Below are 18,141 nucleotides of genomic sequence, written 5' to 3' on the forward strand. Positions count from 1 at the left end.
TGTTCTCCAGGTGTGCGCCTGGGTTTCAGTCACTTTGTTTTCCTCCCTCAGTCCAATAATATGCTGGTTATATATATGGATTGGCGATGCTAAGTTGGCCCCTGATGTTTGTGGTTGTGTGTGCGTCGACTCTGCGGTGAGGCTGATGCCCTCTCCAGGTGTTCTTCCTGCCTTGCTCTCGATACTTGCTGGAATAGGCTCTGATGATGGATGGATGGATGGATTGGCTATGGCTCGAAGTGAGCTCCTTGGAGCGGTGATGCACACGATCGTGATTTTTTTATGCACTACTCTTTCTGATTCGGTGTTGCATTGTTTTGTGTTTATCCGTTTGAGCCTCGAGTATTTATATATTAACTCAGAGTCATTTTATCTTTATTTTGAGAATATCACAAGTGGGCTCCAAATTTAAACGTTGGCAGCGGTAAGTTTCATATCCGTTATTTTGTCTCGTGCAGTCTTAGTTTTTACACCCGAGTTATTTCCATATTCTAGCGGAAATTCATTTCTCGAGCTTTAACGGCATTCTTTGCAGCAAAGTCTTCAAATAAAAGGATTGCAAACAGGTATTTCGACCATACAGATATCTGTCAACCTCGACGGACGACGCCCTATTTCTTTCCTCCTGAAGTCTATATACACGCTCCTGTTGCAAAAAGGAAGATCGGACGTGTCCTTCAATGTATAAGAGGCCGGAATTTTGCATTTGCCCCTGTCAGCGCAGACACAATTAACTTATTTCCTTCCACCTATTCAGCCATCCAAGTGCTCAAGATGCGCATTACCTGCATCTCCAAAATATTTATCTACAAACAGAAGGAACACATTTTTTCCTAATGAAAAAAGTATGAATCTATAAAGATGACTAAGCTGAAATATTTATAAGTAGCTATGAATTCTTAAGAAGGATTTACGTGTATGCAAGGCAGTTTTTATGGCCTCAAGTGACACAGCATATGCGGGCATATTCAACGAGAATATTGCAAATGACGTGTTTCGGTATTTGGAAGGCACGTCAGGAACACTATCTGACGCATTATTACTATTATTATTATTATTTATTCACTTCTTCGTTATCTGTACCTGTTTAATCGAAATCTGGATCCCGGGAAGCGGTGCTACTCCGGCGGTATCGGGTACAAGGCAGGAAACAGCTGGTCATGCGCTAGGCAGACTCACAAATGAAGGCACAGTTTACGGGAGTAAAAAGAAATGTACACATTTTCATGTAAGGAGTTAACTCGTTTTATAGTGAGCAGTGCTGCCGTCTTGAACCTCCTGCGACTTTATCCCGTTCAGTGAGTGACGTTTGCACAACAATGTAGGGTTTTTTGTTTTTTTTTCTGGGTACCATCTAGCATCCCAAAGACTTGTATGTTAGATTGCACGGCGCCCCCACGTTTTTCATGTATATGCGCCTAGCAATTGACAGGCGACCCTCCAGAGCTTGCCCCTTGCTCACAAAGCGGGGTACGTAAGATTGCTGAGGAGTTGAAATACAACTGACCCCCTGGTTAAGTTTTTCTTTTATTCTTCCCGGGGAGATCTACAGGGAGCTGAACGACGTGTTTCATTTGTCTTCCGCTGACTTCGCTTAGTGAGAATGATTTTCTTGACTTCCCTCCCCCGCCGCTACCAGAATACAACGTGACTCCTGCTGCTGGCAGCAGCTGCCGCTTTAAGAAAGGAAGCACGACTCTTAATCACGTCATTTGAAGTTTAGGCGTATTAGCAGGAAACAGGTTTTCCTCTTGGATTGTTGCAATGTGAACATCTTTTTTGACTTCTCCTTTTGCTAAATGCACCCCAAAGTGCTCGCGGCGCAGCGGCTGACTGCAAGGATCACACGATGTCCCCTCGTCGGAAAGTTGGTCTTCTAGCTTGGATTCTGTCTCTTCTCGTATTGATGAGCACATCTGCCGGAGGGCTGCAGCTGCAGCAAAAGTACACGCTGCCTAAAATGACCAACAACTTTGAAGTGGACACTGTCTCCAGGAAAGTATACGTAGCGGCGGTGAACAGCATCTATCAGCTGAGCAGCGACCTGACCCTGGAGGTCGAGCAAATGACCGGACCGGTGGAGGATAATCGGCTGTGCCATGCTCCGGAGTTACCCCAAGCCTCTTGCGACCATCCGAAAGTGCCAACCGACAATCACAACAAGCTGCTTGCCCTGGACCGTGGCCAGGGGGTCGCGGTGGTTTGTGGCTCCGTTTATCAGGGATTCTGTGAGCTACGGAACCTGGACAACATTTCGCAGATCGCCGTGAAATTCCCTCCTAAGGAGAACAACAGCGTGACCGTGTTCCCCAGCATGCTGAACATTGCTGCCAATCACCCTAACGCCTCCACGGTGGGCTTGATCCTCAGGACAGGTGGCACCACAAGGCTACTGGTGGGTGCCACCTATACAGGAGTGGGAACTCCGTACTTCCCCAAAAACCACAGCAAGGAGGATCTGAGGTTCGAAAACACCCCAGAAATCGCTATCAGGTCCCTCAACATTCACGACTTGCCCCGTCTTTTCACCTACGACATCAACCCTTCAGAGGAGAACGTGTTTAAAATAAAGCAGGAGGTGAAGCAAAAGAACAAACTGAGCTTCGTGCGCGCCTTCATTCAAAAGACTTACACATATATCGTCATGAACAACGATGCCAATTTAAGCGACAAGGAGAGTCAGCCCAACAGTATCCTCGCCAGGATATGCCTGGATACAGAGAACCCCCGCAAATCTGCACCTGAGAGCAAAAAACTCACCGAATCCTACATCCAGATGGGCCTCCAGTGCGGGTATAGCGGCAACGTCTACAACAGGGTGGTCTCGGTTTTCTCCGGTAGGATCTATCTGGACGAAGCGCCCGGATTGCAGGATGTCTTGTTTGGCGTCTTTGAGAAAGGAAACAAAAAGTCGGCCGTCTGTGTTTTCAGGTTTGCTGATATTGAGAAGTCCATCCGTGACGCCCGACAAAAGTGTTTAAACACGGATTCAATGGATGTTACCGTATTGGACAGTGTCATACAAGGGACAGGGGCTGGCTGCAGCAAAAACATCAACATTGTGGTAGGTACCCACCTTAGATAGCTGGCATGAGCATGTAGCGCCTTACTACCCCTTAACACGCCCAAGTCCCAAGTACCTAATATCACTTACATTGTAATACTAACAGCAGAGGTGCGGCACGTGAACACTTCAGCGAAGAGTTTCTGCGCGACTTGCTAGGAAATGCTGCGAATTTACACGGATGAATGTGCGAGTGTAAGTGAGCTAACCATTCAGTAATCAAACAACAGAGTAAGGTGTGAACCCCATTTAATGTAGTGCAAAGTCGCGGGTGCGGGAGTCTATCCGGGCATCCCTGTTGAAATGCAGGACACAACCATGGGCGGGGCGCCAGGACATCGCAGCCCGCACCGATTCACCAGAGCTCAATGTGGAAACACCAGTTAACCAAAACTACACGTCTTTGTGTGGTTTGGTGGCGGGGTTGGGTTTGGGACGAGATCCGTTGTACCCCGAGGAAACGTCACTGAGCCGCAGGGCACAACGTGCGAAGTCCGCGGAGATAAAGTCGAGTCTCGGCGTACGTGAGGCAGCAGCGCTTACCACTTTGTCCGCTAAGTGATAACTGATAATCTCCGAGTACCATACTGCATTTCAACGTTGATGTTATTATGACACGTAACCTAACATTAGAAAAGACTACAATCTGTAAAACAACCAAAGCAACAGGTAAGGGTGTATTATACACCAGTTCATTGAATTGTACAACAAAGCATTCGGATTACATAGCAATTTGCAGAAACATAACTAGTTAGTTAAATCTAAATTGTTTTCCTTCCTAAAAACAGTTTATTTCAGTATTATCAGTGCAAGGTGTATTAACCACAAATAAACAATATTTATTCATTTAGCACGCCTAAGGAGGAATTGTTAAACGACAAGCATTTCAAAAAGTGAAGTTTTCAGCAGGTGAAAACTGTATCAATTATCAGGCAGCAAAACTGAGAATCCTACAATAATGCGCCACCCAGTTTATGGCAAAAATCCACTACACATTAAATGCTGCTAAAGTGTTCGGTGCAGAACTAAACTCCAGGAGGCTGTGGTTGACGTGTTCGGTCCTCCCGGCATGGAGTCTGCATGTTCTCCCTGTGTCTGTGTGGGTTTGTTCCTGATGCTCCAATCCGCTCCTAAAGTCCAAGGACACACATCACTCTTAAAATTAACAGTTCTTTAGTGGAGTAGAACCACTGCTCAACAAAGTACAATTTCATTTTGAGAAGTTGTTTTTTTTGTGCTTTTTAACATGTAAAAAAAAAGGAAATCTTTAATGTATGGTAGGTCACCTAGAAGGACACAAACAAATTAAGAAAGCCAGAACTTAGCCTCATTACTGCATGTATGCTGAAAGAGTCCTTTTAAAATCAGGACCCAATGCTATTTCCCAAATCTCTTACCATCTATACATGGCTATTGACTGTATGGAGTCTGTTACAGATCTAAATAAATAAAGATTACTTCTGGAACCTTTGTGTGGATGAGTCTTTTAGGAACCAAAAATGGTTTCCAATGGCATCACTCAGAAGAACCACTCTGACATCTTTTTATTTAATTTTGTTTAAGAGTGCAGGTTAGGTGGATTGGCAATACTAAACTGGCCCAAATGTGTGTGTGTGTGTGCGTTCACCCTGCGATGGACTGGCGCTCTGCCCAGGGATTGTTCCTGCTTTGTGCCCAGAAGCTGATTCGATTATGAAACTGCTGAAACTTAAGCTCCAGGGCCCCTAATCTTGGAGGGCCTCAGAAGTGACTTTATTCTTCATTGCTGGGTGTCTACTGTATGAGAAGTTTTTAAAATAATAATATTAACGATGTAGTATAATTCAGTACAAGATAATAGTTAAAATAAAGATTAAACAGTTGTGAAAGTATCAGTTAGGAGACCTGGGTTCGCTTCCCGGGTCCTCCCTGCGTGGAGTTTGCATGTTCTCCCCGTGTCTGCGTGGGTTTCCTCCGGGCGCTCCGGTTTCCTCCCACAATCCAAAGACATGCAGGTTAGGTGGGTTGGCGATTCGAAATTGGCCCTAGTGTGTGCTTGGTGTGTTTATGTGTGTCCTGATTGGTTCCTGCCTTGTGCCCTGTGTTGGCTGGGATTGGCTCCAGCAGACCCCCGTGACCCTGTGTTCGGATTCAGCGGGTTGGACAATGGATGGATGGATGGATGAAAGTATCATTTAGGCTAACCATAAATGAAAACATCTTCAAATTAAGGATGTTTCAGTCTAAACATTTTTAATATAAAATAATTCATTTAAAACACTATTAACAGTTATGACAGACATTTAAATGGCTATTAAAATGATTTATTTGTGGTGATCTGTCGTGAAACATCCCCCCTGTAGAAGATAACAGTGGCTACCCAGACCTTGTCGCTGGTTTTGAAGGGCCCCTCATGACAGTCTGGGGCTTCAGGCCCACAAAAATGTCCGTCCACCACTGCTTGTGCCCTCTGCTTGCTGTGACAGGCTCCATCTACACTGTGGCCCTGCTCAGGATAAGGTAAATGACTGGAATGGAATGAGTGGATCTCAGACATGCAGTTCTAAGGTGGTGGAGTGTGAACGAATGTGGGCAGTACTTGAGTGTGCCCCGCGATGGACTAGCGCCATATTCTAGTAGGTTCCTGTTTTGGTTGGTGGGACTCTGAAGTGGATAAACTGGTAAACATGATTAGGCAGAAATTTCACCAGCAAGATAAGGGATGATGAGTAACCTCATGGTTAAATATTTAATGACAAAATGAATATTCAGATGTTGTTAGAAAAACTAGATTACATGCAAATTAGCATCTTAAAGCAACCTGTGTTCAGTTAATCGTCTTCCAAAGGCCCACCGCTGTTTCTTTCTTCTACCTTCAAACCTTTTCCCACTTTAATGTGGGGTCACTATATTGGACCAGCATCCTCCACTCTCATCTTTTGTACATTTTCACACCTGACCTGCCTTTTTCCCTTCAAATCCTCCTTCACACAATTCATCCAACTTCTCTTTGGTCATTCTTTTCTCCTCCATCCTGTCACCTCCATATCCACGATTCTTCCCCCCACTTTGTTTAGCTCTCTTCTCATGACATGTCCATACCACTTTAACCTTCTCTCCTGTATTTTCTTTGATATTTTCCCAACTTCAACTGTGCCTCAGATTCTCTCATTCCTGATCTTATTAAGCTTTGTTGCTCCACACATCCATCTCAGCATCTCAGTTTCTGTAATATCCAGAACAGGGGTGGTGAGGGGGTCACGTTTCTATTTCTATATTCAGATTAATTTAAAATACAGTTCTTCCTTTTCACAAACCCAGAGACATATAATGCGCATATAATAAGCTGGTTTTATATAACGAATTGCTTGCCTAATAGAGTCTGCAATTGGATCTCTTCAGATCCTAATTTGCCATCTCTCTTAATATGTTTTAATCCATAATGCGCGCCTGACTAAGCCCTTTTAGAAAATGAATCATAGTAAAACTTTCCTCAAACAAACATTCCCCTTGATCACGGGTCTGCCCTTAGCTAAGCTGTTCCAAGAAAGTTTAGTCGGAGCTCTGACAAAGGTTGTGGGAACTAGTCTGCAAAATTGTGCAATTCTCTGTGTTTTGGAGGCTGGGCATAGAGGCCTCGGGGGCTTATATTAATTTAAAGCGACTGCGAACATTCATCAGTTTAAGAAGGAGGGGGTGAACCAGGCAGTGATGTTACAGTAACCGCAACACACAAATGTCTTTCACAGCTTTTCATATGAAGTGTCACAGAGAGCTTCAAGATGTAATTAGAAATTCGCAGGCTAGCTGCATTTAAGAATACGGATGGATGAATTAAAATGATGAAGCAGATATAAGCAAGAACACCATCAGCCTGTTTTCTGTATAGCACCTTTTTATGTAATGAAGATCACCCCAAATCACCTTATGGGAACCACACTACAGTCCAGAAGTTTGCAAATTGTTTTTCCAAAGTAGTGTACATCCAAGTGAAGTGACATCCTCAAAGTCGCGTGAGTTCGCAGTTCACAGTGCTATGCCTTACCCACTAGGCCACACTTCCAATATTAGCAAAATCAAGTTTATGTTTTGGACACGATTCTATTAAATTTAATAATTGTAATCTCATTTAATAGCATTTTTTCACTTTTTTGAATAGATAGAATGTATAGTAAACACACCAAAGCATATAAAATCCGTCATTTATCTTTCTATATGTAAAATCCAGCATCTGTCTGTTTACTTTTCATGCGAGAATGGATTTAGATCGGGTTGTTTTCTATAATTTGCCTGAACATTGCGGTTGATTTTGCGACTTCTCTCATTGCGCTAAGTATCATAGTTCAGTCACAAATCTGCGAGTGAGGAGAGGGAGAGGAGGGACCTCAGGTGTCGGGAGCTGGGAAGGGCCCTCCTCACTCACACGCCAGTCTTCTCCATTCGAGTCGCTCTACCTCTCGCCACGTGTTGGAGCGTACCTTGTCTCCACTTAGCTAGCGATACCTGTTTGTTCAGCAGACATTATCATCTAGAGTAGTGTTTCTCAACCTTTAAGTATTTGCGACCCGAGTTTTCATAACAGTTTTAATCGCGCCCCCCTAACGTTTTTTTGAAAGGAACCCACTAATGCCAATTTGTTCTTTTTTAATAAATGATATATCATAGATGCATATTTTATTATACCTACTTAACTTTTATCGACATTTATCTAACTCTATATTTATTTTTCTAGTATCAGAATGTAGTTTAAGTTCATTTGTTTTGGTTTCAATAGATGTATTTTTCATATTTTCGATTCTTGTTTTCTTTTTTCACATCTTCGTGCCCCCCTTTTTGTTACTTCGCGGCCCCACAGTTTGAGAACCACTAATCTAGAGATTGTTAAAGAGTAACATTTGACGTTTTTGAGAGGGAGGTCAGAGCTACGTGTGTTTTAGAGGGTACCTGCTAATGGCCAGAGATATCACAGCCACGTGCTCTTCTCCCCACAGAAGATGCTGTCCTGTCAGAACTGAACACGATTAGATACAGTGCCAATGTTTGACGTTGGAGCGTACCTACCTTCTGCTTGGCTAGAGATACCTTTCCAACTTTTTACATTTTTTGGCAAACAGATCACAGCTGCATTCTCACCCCTGATAGCAAAACCAAAAATATTGCATATAAAGAGGCCCTCGGATACAAAAAGCTATCAATATAAATTCTTCTCAATACAAATTATTCAACAATTTCTTTAATTTTATAATTGATTTTTAAAGTTTGTCCTGTTTCACTACTATGCGGGCTAGTATTCTAAAAAACAGAACTTTATGCTTTTTGAGTCCTTACAGTGTCAAGGAGCAATACTTTTTAACAGAAACTTTTCCAAAAGCTTTGTAAAACCAATATCTTTAATAAATAAAAGATGCCTATTCTTTACATTTAATATTAATATTGTCATTAGCTACCCTCATTTCACACGCGTAATGCACTGGGACTGTGCTAAGCATACAAGAGAAGTGGCATTAGACTGTGTGTCCTAAAAAATGGAACTCTGTGACTGTTACTGCATGGAGAGTTCAACTGACTTACAAGAAAGTCGTCATTATAAAATATACAGCACCTTTAGAAGTATTCAGGCCCCTTCACGTTTTACACATTTTATGCTGCTGCCTTGTGCTAAAATGGTTTACATTCATTTTTCCCTCACATCAACACTCAATACCCCACAATGACAAATAAAAAACAGGATTTGAGGAATTTTTTTTGCAAATTTATTAAAAATTAAAAACTGAAATATCACATTGACACAAGTGCCAGACCCTTTACTCAGTACTTCATTGAAGCCTCTATGACAGCAATTACAGCCTGGAGTCATCTTGGGTTTAAATGGACAAGCTTTGCACACCTTGAACTGAGTGTTTTTCTGCCATTCTTCACAGATCTGTCATCTGATTGATGTGTTCAGGTCTCTACAGAGATGTTTAATTGAGTTCAAGTCTGGCCACTCAATAACATTCCCAGAGTTGTCCCTAAGCTTCTCTTGTGTTGTCTTTGCTTTGAACTTTGGGTCATTGCCCTGTTGGATGGTGAACCTTTGGCTTGGCCCAGTCTGGAGCAGGTTTTCATTAATGATACTGCTGTCCTTTTCTCCTTTCAACTTTCCCTTAACCCCAACTATTCTCCCAGTCCCTGTTGCTAAAAAAAAATCTCCACTGCATGATTTGGCCACCACCATGTTTCATCACTGGAATGGTGTGGCACAGGTCCCTTCTCAGAATGAAAGACAAACAGTTTAATGCTGGTTTCATCAGACCAGAGAATCTTGTTTCTCACCATCATTTTGCAAACTCCAAGTGGGCTTTCATGTGTCATCTGGCCACTTTGCCCTAAAACCCAAATAAGTTGAGTCTCACAGTGGTCATTGTCCTTCTGAAAGTTTCTTTCATCTCCACACAGGTTCTCCTGGAGTCCGGCCAGAGTGACCATTCAGTTCTTGCTCACCTCTCTTGTCAAGGCCCTTTTCCCCTAATTGGTTAGTTTGGCCAGGCTGCCAGCTCTACAAAGAGTCGTGGTTGTTCCAAACTCCTTCCATTTAAGAATTATGGAGGTCACTGCGGGTCTACAATGCTGCAGGATATTTTGTGTAGCTCTCCCCAGATCTGTGCCTTGACACAATCCTGTCTTTAAGCTCTTGGTTTTTGCACTGATGCACAATGTCAACTGTGGAACCATCGATAGACAGGCGTGTGCCTTTGCTGATCATGTCCAGTCAATTGAATTGACCACAGGTGGACTCCAAACAAGGTTTGAAAACATCTTGGTGATGATTAATTAAAAGGGGTGCCTTTGAGCCAATAGCAGAGAGTCTCAATGCGGTATTTCAGTTTTTAATTTTTAATAAATTTGCAGAAATGTAAAAAATCCTGCATTTGCTTTGTCATTCTGGGGTACTGAGTGTTGTTTGATGGAGGAAAAAGCTGAATTTTAATGATTTTAGTACCGAGGCTACAGCTTTAGGGATCTGAAGATTTTCTGAAGGCACAGTAAGAACACAAAAGAAATGAACAACATACAGCATGAAGAATAGTTCCACTGGTTGCTTGGTCAATCTCAAATGCTGCTTCCCATCTGCGTAAACCCAGAAAACCTCTGCCATTTCCTTGACTTATCCATACCTTACCAGGTGAAAGGGAAGACATGACTTCTACCAAGTTAGCTTCCTGCTCAGTTGTCCTCAAGTCCTGCTTTTGATTTGTCATTCTGGAGTACTGAGTGTTGCTTGATAAGGACACGACTACAATATAACAAAATATATAACAAGTGAAGGGGTCAGAATGCTTTCAGGAGGCACTGCAAACTTCTTACGGCTCGCTCCTTATGCTGATGAGTAAAGAGAGATGGCTCGGTGGCCAAGGCGTTAGATATAAAAGCACGGAGCTTCCAGGTGGCCACATTCATCCTCTTCTCTGATTCACTGAGTATTCTGAGCAAGTTGCTTGACGTGCCTGCACTCCAAATGTTTAAAACATTAGTCTTGTATTTGTGAAAAAAACTTCATTAAGGTGTAATATAAGATAAAGTCAAGTTGCTTTACCCTAATTGTAGGGTAAAAAGAAAATGTTTTGAGATTCTGAGAGGTATTTGTTTGATATTCTCTAAGGGTCTTTTATTAAGAACATCACCATTAGGCTGCTGTAGTAGAATATCTATATATATATAAAATGGTAAGGATTGTCTGTCTGTCACATAGAAACTTGTGAACCTCTCTGCCTTAAACTTTGATCTTGGTCTTACCTGAGACCTTATGTCAAAATATGGGTAACAGGCCCCATGAATCGGACTTGCGGACTATCCATGGCAACATGGCCACTTGCCATAGCAGACAGGAACACAACAGATGTACATGCAGATGCCGTGGTTGTCAGGAAAAGAACTTTGGCAACATGTGCTGACAGTACAGCACATCGCACAAGCCATTCAGACGCACATCAAGTACACTCTATTATGCCACTAAGAACAACTTGATCTGCAGACGACTGATCATTTTAGGTCCATAAATGACTGATGTTGTGCATCACAAACTCAAGTCATGCACTTTGAACACAAAATAAAGTCATAGAAAAGGTGGCAGCACCCTCAGCAGAGTGATCCAGGCTTCTATGTTTCGTTAAGACCACATTTCCATCGGATTATTGTCAATTGCACTGCACAGGGCACCTTTCTTCAAGTAATGAAGTGTTTTTAGTAAAGTATAAATGCTCATATGCTGATGATGCCATAATTTAAATTACTGCAATGCATCATGGTGACTGAATGCATGCAGAGTGAGTTCTGTGTCGACTTGGTATATTATTGTGAGGAATGCTCCATCCACCCATCCATCCATCTTCTTTTTTCACTTAATCCATTTCAGGGGAATGAAAAACTTGAACGTATCCTAGCAATATTGGGTGCAAAGCAGGAACTAACCTTGCCAGTCCTTCGTAGGGCACACTAATGGGTACTCCCAAATTCAGATTTTCAGGGCCTATTTAAAGTCACCAACAAACCGATAACAAAACAGATAAGTCACTTGCATGTGGAAGGATATCTGCTTACCCAGTGAAAGCCCACCTGGTTTCACAATGAATTTGCAAAGCACTGCTTTAGGGATGCCTTAGCTGTGAAGTTTCCTCCCACTGTCCGCAGACGTGCAGTTAGGTTGAGCGATCTGCTGGTGTGAATCACTGCTGGTAGGTATGTGGACGGATATGCTCTACCATTCACTAGCATTCCATCTTTGCCTTGCTCTAAATGTTGACAGGAAATGCCCTCACTTAGATCCGGAAACAACAGAATGAAAAGGTGGATGAATAGAACGAATCAGAAAATGGACCCCCCGTTAGGCTGAAATAGTTACATGGAGTCCTTAGATTGTTAGGACCCATGTGTGCCAGACAGCATTTGCAGCAAAGGCTCAGTGAAAAAAATCAAACCTTTATACAAAAATGTTATGTCTTTGTCATGATTTCAGCTCCCAAGAAAAAATGCATCCAGCCAAAAGCAAAAAGTGTTTAGTCCCCTAAGCATTTAGGAAAAAACAAAGCCAGGCGGGCTAGACAAACCGCAAAAGCAGGCCACAGACAGCTATGAAAATCGCCTGGAGAGAGCGCGATCGTTTCTTTTCTTTACATAATAATTTGGCAGCCTGCTTTAAATAAAACACAAAGCTCAGATTGTTTTACAGTTTAAGTTTACCTGGGCCAAATAAACACTTTTTCTTCTATTATTATCATATTGTTTCAGTCACTCAGCTCTGCATGGAGGTCATTTGCCTCAAAAACACAAAACAGGCAATTGCATTTTTCAGAGGGTCAGATTTCTATATCATGTGGTAATTTATGTCTGTCTGGCTGTGGAAAACTTTGAGACAGTCACAAAAGTTTACTAAATAGAGCCCGGGGTTTCTATTGGAAAGCTAAAATGTTTTTAGCAGCAATGAGTACTCGCATAAAAAAATGCCATTTTTTAATAATAACAGAAAATTGCGTTTGTGGTTTATGTTAAACCTGGTAGAGTGCAGATCAGATAGTCTTGACATGTTTATCCTCGCCACACAGTAGGTGTCAGGTTTTTCCTTGGCTTTTGCGATAACAGCGGATTGACGTGAAGATTATGATAAGCTCTGTGTGAGCTATTTAAAAGCAGAGATGTCTACTTTAGTCTTCAATTTTTATCCATCCATTTTCCAATTTGCTTTATCCAGTCCACTAACGTAAACACCCACAGCGACTCAAGGAAGGTTCTTTCAGAGCCATTACCGGTAATTAGCCCCAGCATGCATGTGTTTGGGACGTGGGAATACCTGGAGAAAAACTCCAAGCATATATGAAGGGAACATGCAGACTCCACATACGAGATTTGAACAAAGGATGGTGGCGTTCTACAGCCCCTCATATTTTAGATTTACTTATTCATTGTAATACAGGAAATCCACAAAAAAGCTTTGTAATTAAGGGCATTACAATGCTAACAAGGCAGACAAATAATGTGATGTCCCATCTGTTACCTACACTACCACTTTATCCTGTTCCTGCCTTGTGCTCTATGCTTGCTGGGGTAGGCTGCAGCTACCCTGTGATCTACACCACCTCTCTGACAATTGCTCTGCTCTATAGAGATGTGAATTTGTTTGTTTTGTGTATGACTAGATTCAGTAATTGCCATAACTAGATACGTTGGAACCTTGTGTATTTCTTCTTTATAACAGTACTTACTGGTTTAGTGTGATTTTACACATTTAATCCCATTTTAATGAACAAGATGGCTTGTTGAATAAGTGAATCCATGCACAGCAGAAAACATCTACAGTATTGCGGACCAGGGGGTCCTGAGGTTACCAGACATAGCTGCAGGTCTTGGTGTTATTATAGCAGACAGCACCAACACAGACTGATTTCAAGGTCCATAGCATTTTGTTACCGTGATTATGTTCAACTAGCCAAAGCCCACCGTACCATACGGTGGTGTAAAAATAGGAACGGAAAATGGTGAGAAAGGAATTCAGTATAACAAAGGCTTAGGAAACCACCATCGCAGTATAACGAAAACAGCAAGGAGAAAAACCAATGCCAGTAGTCGAGAGAGTACCTTCCTGTAGCAGGCTACGGAAAACATAGACATATATAGATAGACGCCGCATTCACTGTGTTGCCCAGTCGACACGATAAGTCAACGCGTCCACCATATTGCGAGTGGTAAAAGTGCCATTTAAACTAATACAGGTAAACGTGGAAACCGGGTTTTCTGATGAAAAAACAATAACGTTTTAAACAGTATCGTTTACAAACAACGGATTTTGGCGAATCGTTTACATGCAATTATTTATAACCATTTATACACTAAATGCGTGCGTATCCCATGTTCTTAGAGTTGGTGATCGTGGCTCTCTGTCTTGCGTGTGCTCTCTGTCTTGCTTGCCCTTAGTTAGAGTTGGCGGGTTGGGCTCTGTGAGTTGGTGATCGTGGCTCTCTGTCTTGCGTGCGGTGTAAAGTCAACGTGGCTCAGAGGTGCATGTGGACTTTTGCACAGACGAAAGCGACTGAGGCTGTGTTTGGTGAGTTGTTGCACGCATTAAGAGCGACACTGGACTTGGGAGGACGATTACAGTTGCCGTGCGTATCCCATGAGGCGGTAGGAGGGTTAGAGTTGGCGGGCGGGGCTCTGTCTTGCTTGCGCTCACTGTCTTGCGTGCCCTCAGAGCTTCTGTAATGGTTTAATTTCAAATAAATTCTATCTATCTATCTATCTATCTATCTATCTATCTATCTATCTATCTATCTATCTATCTATCTATCTATCTATCTATCTATCTATCTATCTATCTATCTATCTATCTATCTATCTATCTATCTATCTATCTATTATATAGTGACTTCACTATCTATCATAGGTGCCAAGGTGGATGGACAGGCATCCTGGTCATGTTGGCTGATTGTGTCTTTCCTGGCCAGGATGCCACTGTGGATGAATAGGGGGGAGATTGTCTACCCAGAGCAATTTCTCCCCCAGCACAATATATGGCAGTGATCCTTTGGCATAGACCCAGTATAGACACCCACAGGGATCCATGGGATTCGTAGTCTTGAGGGATAACCCTGTCAGGGTTCTTGGGTGCTGCCTAAGGGCACTTCAGGAAGAAAAACCTGTTTCATGGGCTTCCATGTGACCTAAAAGTGCTTCCGTCATTCGGGGCTATGGCACTGGAAATACTCTCGAGCCCAACATAAAAGGAAGTTGTCCAGCCTCCTCCAATTGAGTCAGAGTCGGGAGACAGAAGGTGGCACTTACTGTACATGCAGGGGTTGAAGGATGGAAAGGATCCGTATATTATATAACTATCTATCTACCTTGGACTTGAATAATCCTCAGTCACTCTTCTTCTACCATAGTCTGAGCAACAGCTCGACATGCACTAATGAATCTTGTTTCTTTCTGTTTAATTGTGGCTCACCTTTATTGCAGTTAGTAATGATATGCAGGTGCATGATAGCATTTGCTTTTTCAAAAATGGAAGGTTTTGCTTTGATTAAAAATGTAGTATCATCAGTTCATTTCAGAATTATTGTCACTTATGCGCAGTGCAATGAAATCCGGCAGCCAGAATGTATCTGTAAATTAAAGTATAATTTAACATCACAAAGTAATAGCTAGTGGGTAGAGAATTAGCTTTGTTTCCTTTCACATACAGCATTGCAAAAATTCACTCTAAAGTTTATTTCATATGCAACCATGAAAACTCTGTAAAAAGGGTGTTTTGGTGTTTTCAAAGTTTTTGGGAGTTTGAAAGAAAGAAGAATTGCTTCTTAACTGCTTTACAATGCTTTTGTACCTGTATATTTATCAAAAAAGAGTCTATCTGAAGACAGATAGGGAAATTCAACATGGTTGAACACAACCCATGATGAGACTAGAAGACGTACTCAGACAAAAGCTGTAACACCACCTGGGAATTGTTTCCCCAGCATCAGCACTCATTTTTGGGTTGCACCCCACCCTCTCCCTGATATACCATCTGGTGTATATATTTAAGTCAGACCAACAGTAACACACATTTCATGAAAATTGATTCAGCCATTTTGGCATAACTGGCAAACAAAACAACAGTTAAGCAAACAGGTTATGATTTTATTTATATGGATATGAACTCATAGGGCCCCAAAAGACCACTAATAATTTGCTTTACATGAGAAGTGATCTGCTCCTTGCTTTTTGGTCCGCTTGTGTCAGCTCTGTGTACAGAGAGCAGCTTGTCATCCTATAGGACCCAGTCCCTCTTGTTATTTTTTTATTGTTGAGTCTGTGTATAACTTTGGCGATCTCACAGCCCGTAACGTTTTGTTACTGTAACCTGTGTAAGTGTTAGTGATTAGTGTGAAGCTGAACCATTACTAGACGCCTGCTCTCTTTGAAGATGGGAACTGAAGTCTGGAGCAGTCCTTTGTTAAAACCCTGGCTGTCTCCCAACAATACTGCCCCTTCCACCCTACTCAGGGTAGACTTGTGACAGCCTGACATTTAAGAGCTTCCCCGTCACTGTATTGTAAAGCACATTGTTCTTATACAATTCCCATTGTCTTGAAATATTAAGTGGAGAGATAAAAATAGAATTTAATAATTGTTACTTTGGCTGGGGAGACAAAAAAAATGAAACAATACAAGGCAACATAAGTACCCAGAAATATGCACTTCAAGCACCCTGCTTTTAAATGGATTGTAACAATGCCTAATTTTTGTGTTCATTAATGGGTTCAGCTGTGTACTGACAATATGATTCCCCAGTAACTGCAATTTTGTTTTGATCATACAAATCAGTGTTGCTATGGTCCTCTGAATGGGAATCATATTCTGCCTATCATAAGCATGATACCTCGTAATTAGTTTCAGCTGGATAAACAAATTGTTCACTCACTGAAAGAAAGACCGAAAATACAATGAAGCTGTGTTTGGTGGAAATTTATTATATGTGTGTAAAGATTATATTGTGCTAATTACCGGACATTGAAAATGTTCCTCTACGGTATATTTTTACAGTTATGTTTACAATAAACATAAACAAAACGGGGACAATCCATCAGAGCGGCTAAGTGGACAGACCGTGGAGGATTCTATGTTGTTTTGCAGTCCCTTAGTGAACACATCAGGTGGGGTTTGTCAAAAAGAGAATAGATTTACCAAAATATTTAAATGAGTGTACAATTGGTTAAAGTAATTTGTTTCCATTGATGAAGGATATGCCTTGATGGTAAATTTTTGATATCCTTCGGATATCGCATGATAGTTACTGCAAACTTAACAATTCCAAAGAGTGCATTTAAGTTTTGTTCCTGTCAAGCTAAAGTACAATGTCCACTAGGGAAACCAAGATGACCGCATTAACACCTGCACAGAAAGATTTCAAGGACACACTGAATATCAACTTATTTTAGGTATAACTATTCAAACTGGAATGATAGCTAGTTGATGGCTGACGTCACAGTTAACAGGTAAATTACCTGTTTTCCTTTTCTTCACTTTACTTGTCTTAATATATTTGATGAATTATAAGTTAAGGGCTATAATTATATTGCATATTTATTTATTACTCCTTTGTGACTCAGGGGTTGGAAACAGAAGGATGATTGGATGATTATTCATTACCTGCCTGTTTTGTGATTTATTATTAGTTTATCGTTTCTGTGGTGTGTTTGTGTTTAATTTTGAGTATAAGAGTGTGTGCACTGCTCAGAAGTTGTCTACAGGGAAGACAGGTTTTAAAATAAATTGAAGTAAATTGTTTATTGATTGGGATCGAAATGTTATTTAATGCACTCCATACAGTAGACATGTTAATTATGGCTTAATGTGGTCTAATGTGGCTTATCCCATTTCTCTTCATTAAGTATTCATTGCAACACATTGCCTCTACTCAGTCCTGTCTGCCTTTTTTCACTTTTATGTTGTCTTCTTCTAGCAGGGTTGGCATCTTTGGTCTGGTTATTAGAAATCAGTTTACATCGCACATCTCAGGTGTGCTGGCATAAAATGCATTTTTAATAAATAGAAACTGAAATAAGTAAGAAATATATACAATATTTTTATGTATTTTTTGATTACAGCCCTACATTCAGTATATGAACACCATCAAAACTGACAGACAAGCTCCTCACCCTTGGTTTGCCATCCACCATCTGTAATTGAGTTCTGCACTTTCTAACAGGCACACCTCAGGTTTATCTGAATTGGGAACTGCATTTCCAACAAGAGTATTAAATATGGGGACTCCTCTGGGCTGTGTGCTAAGCCCTCTGCTTTATACCCTCTTTTTGAAGGGCTGTATTGCCTCCCAGAAGAATGCCAGCATCATCAAATATGTAGGTGATACCACAGTCATTGGAGAGATTACTGGGAGAGGTGAGAGCATCCTTCAGGATGAAGGTGGTAAAGCCAGTAACTTAGAATTTCCACTTGAGAACAAATAAAGTAAAAAATAATCTAATCTAGTGCAGTGCCAAAATAACAATCTCTTCTTAAATGTTGCTAAAGCAAAGGAGATGATTGTGTATACACAGAAAAAGGAGGAACAGCATACACCACTG

General features: G+C 41.5%; 1 protein-coding gene across 2 annotated transcripts in view; it reads left to right on the forward strand.

The window, feature by feature from the left end:
• The first annotated feature begins 1,700 nt into the window (after positions 1-1,700).
• Positions 1,701-18,141, forward strand: part of plxnd1 (plexin D1) — a 243,171-nt gene continuing 226,730 nt past the window's right edge. For both annotated transcript variants that reach the window (XM_039771008.1, XM_039771009.1), the window contains exon 1: positions 1,701-3,064. In XM_039771008.1, the coding sequence (XP_039626942.1) occupies positions 1,850-3,064 (1,215 nt within the window). In that variant the 5' untranslated portion in view covers positions 1,701-1,849. The remainder of the gene's footprint in view (positions 3,065-18,141) is intronic.

The sequence above is a fragment of the Polypterus senegalus genome, chromosome 12 (genome assembly GCF_016835505.1).
Source record: "Polypterus senegalus isolate Bchr_013 chromosome 12, ASM1683550v1, whole genome shotgun sequence".
Taxonomy (NCBI): Eukaryota; Metazoa; Chordata; class Cladistia; order Polypteriformes; family Polypteridae; genus Polypterus; species Polypterus senegalus.